The 15,000-nt window shown below is 41.5% G+C and overlaps 2 protein-coding genes across 5 annotated transcripts in view; one reads left to right on the forward strand and one right to left on the reverse strand.

Annotated features, from left to right (window-relative positions):
• itga3b (integrin, alpha 3b) overlaps window positions 1-7,275 on the forward strand; it is a 74,540-nt gene extending 67,265 nt beyond the window's left edge. For 2 of the 3 annotated variants that reach the window (XM_048233812.1, XM_048233810.1), the window contains exons 20-25: window positions 802-978; window positions 1,706-1,822; window positions 2,679-2,792; window positions 3,623-3,721; window positions 4,244-4,369; window positions 6,625-7,275. In XM_048233812.1, coding sequence (XP_048089769.1) covers window positions 802-978; window positions 1,706-1,822; window positions 2,679-2,792; window positions 3,623-3,721; window positions 4,244-4,369; window positions 6,625-6,789 — 798 coding nt within the window. In that variant the 3' untranslated portion in view covers window positions 6,790-7,275. Of the gene's footprint in view, window positions 1-801; window positions 979-1,705; window positions 1,823-2,678; window positions 2,793-3,622; window positions 3,722-4,243; window positions 4,370-5,206; window positions 5,389-6,624 lie in introns of all 3 variants that reach the window. The other variant, XM_048233811.1, reaches the window with a different exon arrangement.
• A 2,501-nt stretch (window positions 7,276-9,776) lies between these two features.
• The window catches only part of ace (angiotensin I converting enzyme (peptidyl-dipeptidase A) 1), a 33,325-nt gene continuing 28,101 nt past the window's right edge, over window positions 9,777-15,000 (reverse strand). For both annotated transcript variants that reach the window (XM_048234101.1, XM_048234102.1), the window contains 8 exons: window positions 14,818-14,915; window positions 14,138-14,310; window positions 12,712-12,935; window positions 12,236-12,380; window positions 11,849-11,947; window positions 11,464-11,586; window positions 11,048-11,232; window positions 9,777-10,317 (listed from right to left, as the gene is read on the reverse strand). In XM_048234101.1, the coding sequence (XP_048090058.1) occupies window positions 10,109-10,317; window positions 11,048-11,232; window positions 11,464-11,586; window positions 11,849-11,947; window positions 12,236-12,380; window positions 12,712-12,935; window positions 14,138-14,310; window positions 14,818-14,915 (1,256 nt within the window). In that variant the 3' untranslated portion in view covers window positions 9,777-10,108. The remainder of the gene's footprint in view (window positions 10,318-11,047; window positions 11,233-11,463; window positions 11,587-11,848; window positions 11,948-12,235; window positions 12,381-12,711; window positions 12,936-14,137; window positions 14,311-14,817; window positions 14,916-15,000) is intronic.

Genomic DNA, 15,000 nt, shown 5'->3' on the forward strand with positions numbered 1-15,000 from the left:
ATATATATATTTTTAAAACATATAACATATCATATATATTTTTTTTTTTTAAAACATATATATCATATTTTTTTTTTAAAACATATAACATATTCATATTTTTTTTTTTTTTAAAACATATAACATATATATATTTTTTTTAAAACATATAACATAGTCATATATATATTTTTTAAAACATATAACATATATTCATATTTTTTTTTTTTAAAACATATAACAGTCATATATATATTTTTTAAAACATATAACATAGTCATATATATATATATTTATTTAAAACATATAACATAGTCATATATATTTATATATTTTTTATATTTTTTTAAAACATATAACATAGTCATATATTTTTTTAAAACATATATATATTTTTTTTTTAACATATAACATAGTCATATATATATATATTTTTTTAAAACATATAACATAGTCATATATATTTTTTTTTTTTAAAACATATAACATAGTCATATATATATATTTTTAAAAACATATAACATAGTCATATATATATTTTTTAAAACATATAACATAGTCATATATATTTTTTTTTTTTAAAACATATAACATAGTCATATATTTTTTTTTTTTTTATAACATTTTTAAAACATATATATATTTTAAAACATAGTCATATATATATTTTTAAAAACATATAACATCATAACGTCATATATATATATATATATATATATATATATATATATATATATATATTTGTTTAAAACATATAACATAGTCATATTTATATATATTTGTTTAAAACATATAACATAGTCATATATATTTGCCCTGAAGGTTGGGGTAGATGGCGAGCCACTGGGGAGTTTGGGAACTCTCGTCCTGGAGTTTGAGTGGCCGTTTGAGGTGATCAACGGCAAGTGGTTGCTCTACCTGACGGAGATTGTCACCAAGGGAAAATCGGAGACTCGCTGCGTCCCACCGGGTGATGTGGTGAACCTGCTCAACCTTCCTGTGAGTGAACACACAGAGAGGCTCGCTTATATGCAGTCTCACAGAGAGGCTCGCTCATATGCAGTCTCTTCAGTGTAATTGTCTACAAGTCTTTCATTTATATAGCACATTTTCTATGCAGAGTGAGATCTTGTGTTGTAGAGATGAATGTGTTACAAACAAAACCTTAGAAAAAAAAGAGGAAGGAGCCCTTTTTCTATGTTATGGTATGGTATGGTATATATTATGGACTCTTCTCCTCTCCCCTCTCTCCTCTCATCCTCTCTCCTCCCTTCCTTCTCTCTCCACTCCTTTCCTCATCTCTCCTCTCTCCTCTCATCCTCTCCTCCGTCCTTCCCTCTCTCCACTCATTTCCTCATCTCTCCTCTCATCCTCTCTCCTCCCTTCCTTCTATCTCCACTCCTTTCCTCCTCTCTCCTCTCCTCCTCTCCTCCGTCCTTCCCTCTCTCCACTCTTTTCCTCATCTCTCCTCTCATCCTCTCCTCCATCCTTCCCTCTCTCCACTCCTTTCCTCATCTCTCCTCTCATCCTCTCCTCCGTCCTTCCCTCTCTCCACTCCTTTCCTCATCTCTCCTCTCATCCTCTCCTCCGTCCTTCCCTCTCTCCACTCCTTTCCTCATCTCTCCTCTCATCCTCTCCTCCTCTCCTCCATCCTTCCTTCTCTCTCCACTCCTTTCCTCATCTCTCGTCTCGTTTCGTCTCGTCTCGTCTCGTCTCCTTCATCCAGCTGTCTGGCGAGCACTCCAGGCGTCAGAGGAGAGATGCCCACATAGAGGCCTACAGTGAGCCTCCTGTGGAAGGAGCTGTTTCCATACTCACCCCCCGTAAGGAGACCTACCTGCTGGTGAGGAACCCCAAACTATAGACCCTTTCAAGAGAGTTCCATTATCAGCATCATAGTTGGCCCCACAAGACTTCCTTTTTAACATTCCATATGTTATCTTAATGCAGAGGAAGTAGATTGGGGCCCAAATAGAACGTTCAAGCATTGTTTTTGTTTACATTGTTGAAAGGGTCTATAGAGATAAGGGCATGAGGACAAAGTGCTGTAATTGTAAGAAAAGTCAGACTGTATATATATATGACTGTAAAGTTTACTACGTAATTGTATATGTCACGAAAAGTCAGAAATATGACTGTCAAGTTTACTATGCTGTGTGATGCTATCTGTGCCTTTTTTTGGGCCCTAGTTTATGAATGCAGACTGCCACATTCCCTAAAGGCTAGTCCCCTCACACGGCAGCCACCTTGGTAATGGCTTGGGGCAGTTATTTTGGGCAGCTATTTCAGAATAAATACATCAACCAATTTGTTTCGCTCAATGCCGTTGGTTACTTACATTACATTGCAGGAAGGGACAGGCAAAGAAATGCACATTCGAGGTGGTAAAACGACCCGACGCGCCAGCGAAGGGCCGTTACACCTCGTAAGTTAAGGCGAATTAATATGTGATATCGTACAAAAAAACTGGATCTACTTCATAGGTGTGCAATTCATAGTTGTGCAATTACACGGCTATTACACGCTCTAAAGAACGCATGACAATGGGAAATTCAACCAAGCAGTGGTGTACTGTAAGTGTAGACAACTGCCACATTGGCATTACAAACTAACCCCATACATTTCTATGGAGGATTCTTTGAGTGCTGTGTGTCCTCATTATATAGTCTCTGCTTCCGCCTCCTCTCTGTCCTGTTCAGGAGTGTTCCAAAGGGACTGCACGCTGTATCACGTTCTCCTGTCCTTTGATCAACATGTCCAACTACGCAGAGGTCATCGTAAGGTCACGTGTCTGGAACAGCACTATGCTGGAGGTGAGTGTGTGGTGCGTGCGTGCGTGGAGTAGTCCCTGCAGTTAGTACTATTACTGTAATTACAGCAGTACTATTACTGTAATTATATATTATATATAATTATATATAACTGTAGTTTGGATTGTGCAGACTAGCTCAGCTGCTAACGTTTGAAACTACGTTAAAAAACTAATCTCTCGGACCATCAAACTGTCGCTGTCATAAGTCCACCGAGTTGCTGATCTGCCAGAGAGGGTTAAAGCGGAGCATCAAGGAACTTTGGTTATGCTTCCAGTGATCTAGCTAGACTGCAGTCTAACTGTTACAAGTAGGGCCTACTAACATCACTTATTGAAAGCCTGTTAACGTTAAATCCTCCGGGTTGGTCTGAAGACACAGCTGTAGCTACGCCATATCATTGCCATTGGACTGAGTGGGACTAATGTTAAGTTAACACAGACTTTTCTTTATTTTAATTTCTTATTTATTTATGTATTTTATTACTTGTTCATTTTTGTTTGTTGTCTGTCTTGTATGTCTACCGTTAGGTGTCTCGGCACGTTGGCATGACACGCCCATCAGGCATCTTTTGTCTTGTATGCCTTTTGTAAATTTGTTTGTTTGTCTTGATGTCACTGGGAACGCTGGCGACTATGACCCGCTCGGTCCGCATTTTGTCTTACGCGTAAATGTCTAGTGTGTAAAGCGACCTTGGGTGCTTTGAAAGGCGCTATGTAACAAATAAAATGTATTATTATTATTATTATTATTTTAATTGATATTACAACTGACCCTGTATTTTGTGTGTGTGTGTGTCTGTCTGTCTGTCTGTCTGTTTTTCTGTCTTTCAGGACTACAGTAATGCACTTAGGGTGAAAGTCAAGGGCGAGGTGACATTAAAGCTCGTAACGGACAAACCAACCATCAAGATGGACAGTCAGAGCAGAGATGTGTGTGAAAAGACCTCACAATAGCCCTCATGCACAGACCTCACAACAGACCTCACAATAGCCCTCATGCACAGACCTCACAATAGACCTCACAATGTCCCTCATGCACAGACCTCACGATAGACCTCACAATGTCCCTCATGCACAGACCTCATGCACAGACCTCACAATAGACCTTAGAATAACCCTCATGCACAGACCTCACAATGTCCTTCATGCACAGACGTCATGCACAGACCTCACAATAGCCCTCATGCACAGACCTCACAATAACCCTATATAGTCACTAACAAATGACAATTCTTCAACTATACTGTCAGAGTTTGTAATGCTATCAAGAAAAGGGCCCCAGATTTTATACAATTTCTTTCCTGTTTTTGTTTTTATTATTATCATTCAAATGAAAAAGTCAAAATAGTAAAAAGGTTTATTGTGCTTTCAACATTTTTTATTTGAGATTATTATGAGATGAAATAGTTTATCAAAGCTTCCCTTTTTGTTGGCCTCTCTCAATCTCTGTAGTTTCTTGTGAACATCGACCCGGTTCTTGCGGAGGAGGCGCCTTATGAGATTCCCTTCTGGATCTTCATCATTGCGGGTGCGGCAGGAGTTCTTCTGCTGAGCATCATCATCTTCGTCCTGTGGAAGGTAGGACTGGAAAGAAGAAAGGGAAAAAGGGAGAAAGAGGGGGAGGAGAAGAAACTCTGACTTCTAACATCCTTTAATTCAAGCATTGATCTTAGGACAGATTAAGAACTTGTGAGACGTGAGAAGAGAGGAGAGGACAGAGAGAAAGAGAGGAAAGGAGAAGAATGGAGGGAAAAGAGAAGAGGATAGGAAAGGAGATTAGTGAAGATGAGAGGAGAGGAAAATGGAGAAAGAGGAGAGGGAAGGAGTAGGAGTGAACATGAGAGGAGAAGGAAAGAAAATACACACTATAGAATATAGAATAGAATATAGAATATAGAATATAGAATATAGAATAGAATATAGAATATAGAATATAGAATATAGAATAGAATATAGAATATAGAATATAGAATAGAATATAGAATATAGAATATAGAATATAGAATAGAATATAGAATATAGAATATAGAATATAGAATAGAATATAGAATGGTTTTGAAGATGTTTACGATGTGTTTGGACATACTGTAGACTTTACTATACAGTGTTCAACATACAGCACACGGTCTCTCATTCTGTTTGGACACTGTCACCTTCTGTTTGAAGGTCCTGTTGTTTGTGTGTTGTAACCCAGCATTGCCTAATCTGTCTTAAATTACTAGACCTTCTGCCCACCCTTGCAAGAGTCCCATACCTACTGAGGAACCCAGACCATAATAACCTTCAGTAACCAAAACAACCCTGAGCATCAACCCATGTCTTTTCATCTCTATCTAACTGCACCCTACCCCACCTTGCCTTTCTCCTCTCTTCCTCGTCCTCCCTTCTTCTTCTCTCCCTCCTTCTGTCCCCCAGTGCGGTTTCTTCAAGCGGGCGAGTCGACGGGAGATGTACGAGGCAAAATCGCAGAAGGCCGAGATGAAGATCCAGCCCTCGGAGACAGAGAGGCTGACGGACGACTACTAACGCCCCCCTCCCGACAAAAACACCCCGGGGAGGGGGGCACCCCCCCAGGCACACATTACTCAGGTTCCTTGGTAATACCACTCCAGGCCTCTGGGGGGCGCCGTAGAGTCTTTGCAGCTAATCCTTGAACATACCTCCCTTTCTAATCTACATTTCTCTCCTTCACTTGGTCTGCATTTCAGCCTGTTCCTCCCTCCGAAGTCTCTCCGATTAGATTTGCTACATTAACTTTTCTTCCTACTTCCTACTCACTTCCTGCTTTTCTAGGCGATTCTACTTGCTAATGCTAATCTATTGCTTAAGGTCACATGCTATATGCTAACGCGAATGCTAATTCTCATCATCACTTGACTATTGACATGTTTGTCTCTTCTTTGCAGCTGAGTGTTGTACACTGACTCTTTGCCCTGCGTACGCCTTCAGTCTAATCGCAATGTTCTCACTCAATTTTAATCTCTCACTGTTCCTACCGCATTGTTCTAACTCTTACAAGCAGGCTACACCAGACACGTAACTGAGCGTATGCCACAACAATTAGCTTCCACTATAATCAATGGAACTGGCTACAGCGACAGTGGCGTACAGCGGCGCATACATTGGAAAAAACTAGACCAGTTGTCTAAAATGATTTATACAGTCCTGGAACAGAACACCTCAGTTGCCCACCTGGTATAGCCCGGCTGTTACAGTTAGCCCAACTGTGTTGCTTATCTCCCTGTAGTGCCATGATTTGATTTTCTCCACTTGAATGCCTGAAAATAGATTATCAGTTTCTTGCTCTCTTGATGCATAAATACAATCATAAATCTCCCTTCTTTTTAGGGGGATTTTTGTGTACCATAAAGTGTACATTTCCAGTTTGACTTGGCCATAGAGTTTGTAGGCCTATGACTCGTTATCTAGTTTAAAACAGCAAGATAATATACTTTAAAGGAACACACCAATGGTTTGGGAAATAATCTAATTTAAACCCGAGTTTATTAAGAGGATATTCTTCTCTTCTCTGCAATAACCCAGTCTGACAATGTTAGTCTAGCTTAGAGTAATTCACTGGAAGTGGATTAGACCAGTTACTGTAGCCTATAGCCACCTATAGCCAAAAAGGACCTACAGCATACTAATTGGTCTAGCCCACTTCCAGTGAATTATGCTTAGCTAGGCTAACAGTGTCAGATTTGGGAAAGCTTATTTCCCAAAAAGTCGGTGGATTCCTTCAAAGTGAAAAGTGTTATTATAACGTAGGGATATTAGCACATAGTGACAACCTCTTATACCCATGGCTGACCGTTGACTCTCTTCATGTCCAGTGTGGCTTCTTCAAGAGGGCCGTCTACTACAGGATAATGCCAAAGTACAAAGGAGTAAAGATTCGCCAGGAGGAACGCTACAAGTTTAACGCCCTTCAGGCGCAGGAGGTCCACAAGAAGCTATGGGTCACCAGCTGGACTGAGACACCGACTTACTACTACTGACCTTTGGCCTTTGACCTTTTGAACCTTTTGAGCCCTCCCACCAAATCCTGAGGAGAAACGTGGGTATTGCCAAATGGATATTACTGTCCATGCCTCCTCCTTGAATGATGCTGGAGGGGGCGGGATGTGGTTGGGTGGTGATTGGGTTTGCCTGCTGTCACTCAGAGACCCTGACCAATTAACACTCCTCTCTTTTACACATGGATTATTTTAGTGATTTCATCAAATGGCATTGTGCAATATCAAGTTATTCTGCTTTTTTGCAACCTTAAATCTTTTTTTTCCTTTTTTTGCAAGCCCAAAAGAGCAGAACAGTGGCAGATCAGAAGAGACTTTTTCATTCCCCATGTCAGGCTCTTCTAAGACATTCATAATTGAATTCTGGAACTAGTTATGTGCCCTTTATCAAGAAAGACTTTCACATGTACATATTTTGTCCCAAATACATTCACCTGTGCCTATTATAGCACTGGCATTACTTCATTATATTTTGTCTCTTTTTTTTTACAAATTGTGAGTCAAAAATTGTGGACTGATTGTTGTGTTCTTATGAATTGTTGCCAAGATAATACCACTATAAACTATAAACACAAAGACTATTCTGAACTTTGCCACTCAGACACCACTGAGTGAATCTGATGTACAAGGATACTCTTCTACAATCATTCATACAACCAGACATACTGTACGCAGGCACACAGCATAGACATACTGTATATCCCACAAAATACACAATACACACAAAATGTCTGCAGGCTCAAATAAGATGTAGATGTTTTTGAGATGACCTTTAGAGGATGTGAACAGCATGGCCTATTTCCACTTCTGCGTTGAGATTTTTGCTTCCATTGCTTGCATTGTTTTGTTTGCTTGGCGCTTTTGTATCAGTGATATGTTTTGCTGAGGCAGAGGCACTTACTGCCTGAATTGGTCCTTTACCACTTATCTAGAAAACAAGCGTCCCAAAACTGTCTCTGTGGTGTGTATTCTCTTTGCAGGCATTATATATTATATGTCATAATAATGACTGACCCACAATAATAAACTGTTAAAGGAACATGCCACTTTTTTAGAAATTGGCTTATTTGCCATCTACCCCTGAGTTAGATAAGAGGATGCTCACCCTTCTCTTCTCTGTGTTCTCTGACCCAATTTGACACCATATTTTAGGGTACCCTATTTAGGGTTATTTAGGGAGGCCTATTTTGGACGTCCAATCTTAGGTGCAGATTGTAACGCCAGATTATATTCTTTTCCCGACGTCCAGTATAGACATTACATTACATTTGGCTGACGCGTTTTTAACGAAAGCGACTAACAACATAGTAAACAGTTTAAGTTTTAAAGCAATTTTCAACAATTTTAGGACAATTTAAAAACAGTAGAGTACAGTAAGAATAAGTGCATCAGTGAGTGCTGTTTTTAATAGTTACGTCTCAGTTCAAGACGGCTGGTAAGTGCTAGGATCAGCAAGACTTGTTGTAAGTGGTGCAAATAAGGTTACATAGTCCTATTGACGTCCAAATGGGGTCATGGTTAGACGTCAAAATAGCGGACCTAGTTTGCACGCCCTACAGTCTTCCAGAATTGCTCTTGGACCGACGGACACAATAAAGACATGATCTGCATGTCCATCGGACGTCTAATGACATCTAATGTTTAGTGGGATGTATCCTTTTATCTAACTGTGAAGTAGATGCCAAAATAAGCTAATTTCCCAAAAAGTTGTCATGTTCCTTTAAAGGATTCCACTAGTATGTCCCTGAATGTCAGTTTTAAAGGGCATGGGAAAACATGCTCCAATAACAGATAATGGTCTCATTAAAAACCTGTTAAGGAGTGAATTATTTTCCTGGTTCCTTCTAAAATTCTACGCAAACGATCTATAGTTTCAGTGTTCTTTATACAGTCTATGGGGGAAATCTCTGAGGGTAACTGTCGCATCATAGTGCGGAACTCTCGGTTCTAATCACATTCTAATCACATATTTGTGACAGTACTCCTAAAGAGGTTAAAGGTCAAAGTTTGCCTGATGCATGCAATTTTATCTGCGTAAAGAGAAAGTCGCAACACTGGAGTTCAAATAAAAGTGTGAACATGTAAGCAGGCTGACACAGACAAAAACATCTACAGTTGCATTAGCTGAAATAAATATTCAATTACATTTTTTCCAGTGCTTTGTTTGTTAATGTTATATGTTTGCAATATTGATTGTCCATTTTTATCATTTGTTTAACCATCTTCACATGTTATGCCCTTTCAAACTACATGTGCACCTACTTATACCTGCTGACCTCTCTACAGTCTAACACAGGAATCGCTACAGTCATCCAACCACTAGGGGGCACTGGTCTGCAGTTGTGTTGGGGTAGGGGTGGGGGTGGGGGGTAGTCATGGATTGTAAGGAGTAGGGGTAAGATGCTTCTCTTTTCTCAAGAGAATACACAAAGTTATCTGAAAGGTTAAATTTTATACCTTGTTCAGTGTCAATAAAATGTTTTGATGAAACTGGTTGTTTTCTTTGACAATGGTCATTTACACAGTATCATTAAAGGAACTGTATGTAAGAAATGTATTTCAATTAATCATGAAATGGCCCTGATATGTCACTAGACATTAAGAAATCGTGTTCATTTCAAATACTTATATCACTGACAACAGTGGTACGGCCAGGATATTGTCATTTAAAAAGCAAAGTTGCAGCCCTCAGCTGATGTTGATGTGTTTTGTCATGTCATGTTGTGTTTTGGCCTGACGCGCCACCCTCCACCTATCTACTAATCACCAAGTCAGTAGTGTTTCGGCATTCGGGTTGGCAACTTCGAGTCAGAGGGGAGGGGGAGGGGATACACCGCTCTACAGTTATTTGAAAGTGATTGCAGTACCAGTTTTGGCCACAATCTTACATATGGTTCCTTTAATCATTGATGATGTGTAAATGGTTCTGTAAAGTGTGGTTATGTAGAGCATGAGACATGACTACAATGTATGTGTTTATGTCTGTCTTTATTCTACAAAGGGCAAAATATTTACCAAGAAAATTAATCCAATATGCATACACAATTCTGACTTTACAAACAAATAATTATATCATCCCAAGACCCGACAATTTCATTCAAATTATTACAAATAAATTACAAAAACAGTCAGCTTTCTTTGCATAGTCAAAACAATTTGACCCCCAAAAAATATATCAATAAATATACAGCACATTCAACAGCGAAGAAACAACAGCAATATCGACCAAAACAATCATGAAATCATTAAATCAACAAACATTCCTTAAAATTCCAGAAGTTTCACTCCCTCCCAACAACGTTTATTTCAGTTCCAACTCTGAGGAAGATTTGCGAAAGTGCCTCACTTTACGGTACTGGTAGGCCAGGAACGCCGTGGCAACCAGTAGAACCAGGCCGAGGACCAGAAGGACCCATTGGCCCGCGGCGGCAGCTGCACTGTCCACGTTCATACCCAGGAAGCCGACTTTCCCATCACCCGTTGGAGGAGGCTCGACGGCAGCTTCATCAGCTGTGAGGTCACCCAGGAACACACACACACACACACACACACAGTCAGTTTAGTAATTTGCTGTGGGGGCAAAGTACACTCTTAAAACTAATGTGTTGTCCCTATATGGACACAGAGATGTGTTAAATTTAAAAAAACGCAAGTTGTGCTCATTCAACACATTTTGTATGACAAATTAAAAAAGGAAACAACACAAACTTGTGTGGTCCCTACTGCATCTGGACACAGAGATGTGTTAAAACAACACAAGATGCGTTGTTTTCAACACATTCATTTTTAGTGTAGCTCCTTAAATTCAACTAGTCTAGTGAGGAAACCGATAGCTATACAGTGCATGACGCAGTGTTTCCCATACATTGACTTATTTGTGGCTGCCCACCACAATATCAACATTGACCACCACACACTGATTTTCCTGGTTGTACTAAATTGTGCTTAAATCTGGTTAGAATCATAACCGCGCTGCACTAATTTGTTAAAAACTGTTGCATTCGAGTTAATTCTGCAAACCTACCACCACAAATAGAATTCAATTCTGTGGGAAACACTGCATGACCAGTCCTTTCCCTACTGTATCTGCACACAGATGTGTTAAAACAACACAAGTTGCGTTGTTTTCAACACATTCATTTTAAAAGTGTAGCTCCTTAAATTCAACTAGTCTAGTGAGGAAACAGATAGGTAAACATGACCAGTCCGTTCCCAACAAAAGGGCAGGAATGGGACTTACTCGGTGGGGTCCAGTCATACTCCGGCCAGCCCATGACCTCTCCGTTCTTAGAGTTCTCCTTCTCCAGCCAGGTGATGAGGGGCTGGAAGTACTCCATCAGGGGTGCGGCAGTCATGTTCCGCTGACCCGTGATGTCAAACATGGCATCTGGCCACGGCTTACTGAAGCCCAGCTTCATGGCGTCTCTGTGACAGGCAAGGTGCGAGAGACATTTAGCATACATAAAAAACTGATGAATAACACACACACACACACACATCATAAGTTGATAATTTATCACACATAGCCTACTCTGTAAACATATAGACAAATCTCTCCACCAGAAGCTGAAAGATCAACTTCGGTAAGACACTAGTATGTCTTGCCATCTTTTACTGGGTGGTGTTTTCCTTGAGTTAGCTCCGTACGTCACTCACCCGAGTCGTTTCCCTGCGTCGACAGACTTGTAGATGTCACAGGTGTGCAGAGGACCAGTGTGCTTGGCCGCGTCACACAGAGCCTTGTGGAACTGGAACTGGATGACAAAGCTCACAAAGTACCTGTTACCAAGACAACAGCGATGGATCAATTAAATGTTTCCTTGTGACCCAGGGCCTGTTTACATTTGTTTTTAAGGATGCGACATGGGTGATCCGATCACAAGCGGTCAGCCGAGACACATCGCTGTTTGCACATGTGTCCAAGGTGTACAGCTTGAGAAGTCGCTGACCTTTTGTGGTTAGATTTCGTTACTGCAACACATTTGCATGATTCATACATGATCCACAATAATCCCTTTCAAAAGCAGGTGGAAAGTTGTACCTGACATAGGGAACGTTGGCCGGGATGTGGAACTTGGCACCGGGATCGAAGTCCTGCTCTGTGCGCGGAACTGGGGGACACAGCCCCTGGTACTTCATTCTGAGGAGAGACAGGTGTGTGTGCGTGTGTGAAACACAAATTAGAAATGAGTCCCTTACAATATATACAAAGAAGCCCAACATTGTAGGCCCCTTACAGGAGAAGACTAAAAGAGCCATTGTTTAGTCTCTATTGTTTTTTGACGACAGTGTAGATGGCAATATATATATATATATATATATATATATATATATATATATATATATATATAATATATACATACTTGGAAATAAACCTGTAAATAAATAAATGATTCTGATTCTGATTCTGATGTTAGTCGAGCCTCACCGCATGTTCCACCACTCTTTGTTATAGTCCTGCTCAGAGATCCGTCCATCAAACACCTTCCACCTCCACTGGTCCATCAGGTAGCCGAAGGGCAGGAAGGCAATCTTGTCCAGGGCAATGCTCATCAGGTAGTTAATGGTGCTCTCTGTAGACAGGGGCACATGAAGTCCATCACAAATCAAGTCCATCGTAATTACCTTGATGACTTAGTGGTCGAGCGAGTTGTCTGTTTGCCTATGCTTTAAAGACAGAGTGTCTTGGGTATTATCAGCTAGTGCCAGGATTTTGTGATCTCCATCATAATTACATAATTTTACATAAACCTGACACCTCATTAATAGCATATGGGATGGGATGTCACATTTTGGTCAAAGATTGTTTGTTCCCTCAGGTCAATTCTATGTTGCATGCTCATAGTTCTAAGTTCCAAGTTCTAGTTCCAAGTTCTAAGTTCACTATGTGTTCTGGATGCTCACCTTCGTTCTCCTCCACTTTGTCCAGGAGGCCGATGGTCTGCAGGTGCCTGGGCGTGGCTACGGACAGGGCCATGACGTCGCCGATGGCCTCGTGGAAGCCGGGGTTGGCGCCATCGCGGAAGGACACAGGCTGGTCCTTGTACTGCAGGAAGTACTGCACGTGACCCATCTCGTGGTGGACGGTGATGAGGTCGTCCATGGTCACCACTGTGCACTGCTTGATCCTGGCCAATGAGAGATGAAGAATTAACGTCTATGTTATGGTTATGGTTATGGTTATGGTATTTAGTAGACGGTTTTGTCCAAAGCGACATATAAATAACAATAATACAATAGTTAAATTTAACTGTAAACAATTTAAAAAGTTGGTAAGACTACACCAAGGAGAACAGTAGTAATAAACAACAATGTCAATCCAATAAGTATAAGTATTATATATACTTATACTTATTGGACTCTTTTGATCCCGTGAGGGAAATTTGGCCTCTGCATTTATCCCAATCCGTGAATTAGTGAAACACACACAGCACACAGTGAACACACAGTGAGATGAAGCACACACTAATCCCAACCAGTGAGCTGCCTGCATCAACAGCGGCGCTCGGGGAGCAGTGAGGGGTTAGGTGCCTTGCTCAAGGGCAATTCAGCCGTGCCTACTGGTCGGGGTTCGAACCGGCAACCCTCCGGTTACAGGTCCGAAGTGCTAACCAGTAGGCCACGACTGCCCCCTAAAATCAATAGCCTAATGAAAATAAATAAATACCATAATATACAAACCATACATTTTTCTGTTCGCGATTAGGACATCCATAGAGATGTGATAAAGAAAATAGATAGAGCTGGTGTATGGTGTTTATGTAGGCCTACATCCCAGTGTAAGTTCTCTGATGTTTCCGGGCCCATGACAACCTTGCAACCGTATTCTGTGCACAGTATATAAATAAGCCTTTTGAGTTTGCCCATCCTGTCTCAGTGTTTGAGGTCTGTGCCCCGTGGCCTGAGTTTCTGTCAAGACGACTGTCTAACCCAATTGTGTGTAATCACTGCTTTAGCTTTGGTTCCACTTCCTGTTTGTTTCTCGGCGGACCACGAGCAGTAGAGAAAAGAAAACACTCCCATAAGAGACCATGAGAAAAGATGGCAGCACTTTTCCATGCCAGTTTCCGGATTACAGTATGTCAGTTTTGGAACTGGAAACGGCCAATCGCTTGGTCAGTAGTCAATGAGGTAATTGATTACGCCCTCCGGCATCCAGAAATACATCCCATCCTCCTGCGATACAGACATTTAGCACAGGTTGTTTGGAACTGTTTATCACGTGGCGGCGACATCAAAGAACGCCGCAATAACTCTCTCTTTCTATGGCTCGGGGAGTGGAGCTGGACAGTGCTAGTTGCAGGACTGCAGGTTCTGGGCGTAACGTTACCTGAAGTCTTTGCGGTTGTAGAAGTCCCAGGCAGAGGCGTGGCACACGACCTCGCGTCCGTCGGTGGGTTTCAGCAGCATGGACATCTGCCAGAACTCCTGCGGCATCGGGATGAGGCCCAACGACTTGAAGAATTCGTCCGACTCTTTAAACATCCTTATGGCGTCCCAGCCCTGTCAGCCACAAACAAGCACAGGTAGCAGTTAGCACAGGTAGCAGTTAGCACAGGTTTCAGTTAGCACAGGTAGCAGTTAGCACAGGTAGCAGGGGAGCGTACCTATGTTCCCCGGGTCCTATGTTCCCCGCTTTGTATGGGACCGGGGAACATAGGACCCTGACCCTAACCCCGAGTGGGGAACATAGGACCCTGACCCTAACCCTAACCCCGAGTGGGGAACATAGGACCCTGACTCTAACCCCGAGTGGGGAACATAGTACCCTGACCCTAACCCTAACCCCGAGTGGGGAACATAGGACCCGGGGAACATAGGGATGACCCCCACAGCACAGGGGAGCTAATCAGTAGGACACTGAGGAATTCTTTTACTGGTGAACTTGTGACATGCGGGAAATATACAGTATTTCTAGCTATTTGCCATGACTACTTTGGTTTTGAGCATGTTGAGCTCTAACAACTCTTAGACGAGTGTTTTGTTTTGTTTTGTTTTGTTTTGTCTTACCTGTGCTATCATGGCAGGGGTGGCATCCACTTGAGTAGCGTGAGGGTAGGGTATTGCCAGGTCCATAATGCCAGACCATGTCTGTGCCCACATGTTGCCTATGAGCAAACACACACACACACACCCACACAGTGTTAGACCACAGAATGGGAAACACTAACAACGTTAAGAGAAGGCTAGTTC

The sequence above is a fragment of the Alosa alosa genome, chromosome 22 (genome assembly GCF_017589495.1).
Source record: "Alosa alosa isolate M-15738 ecotype Scorff River chromosome 22, AALO_Geno_1.1, whole genome shotgun sequence".
In the NCBI taxonomy this organism is placed as follows: Eukaryota; Metazoa; Chordata; class Actinopteri; order Clupeiformes; family Clupeidae; genus Alosa; species Alosa alosa.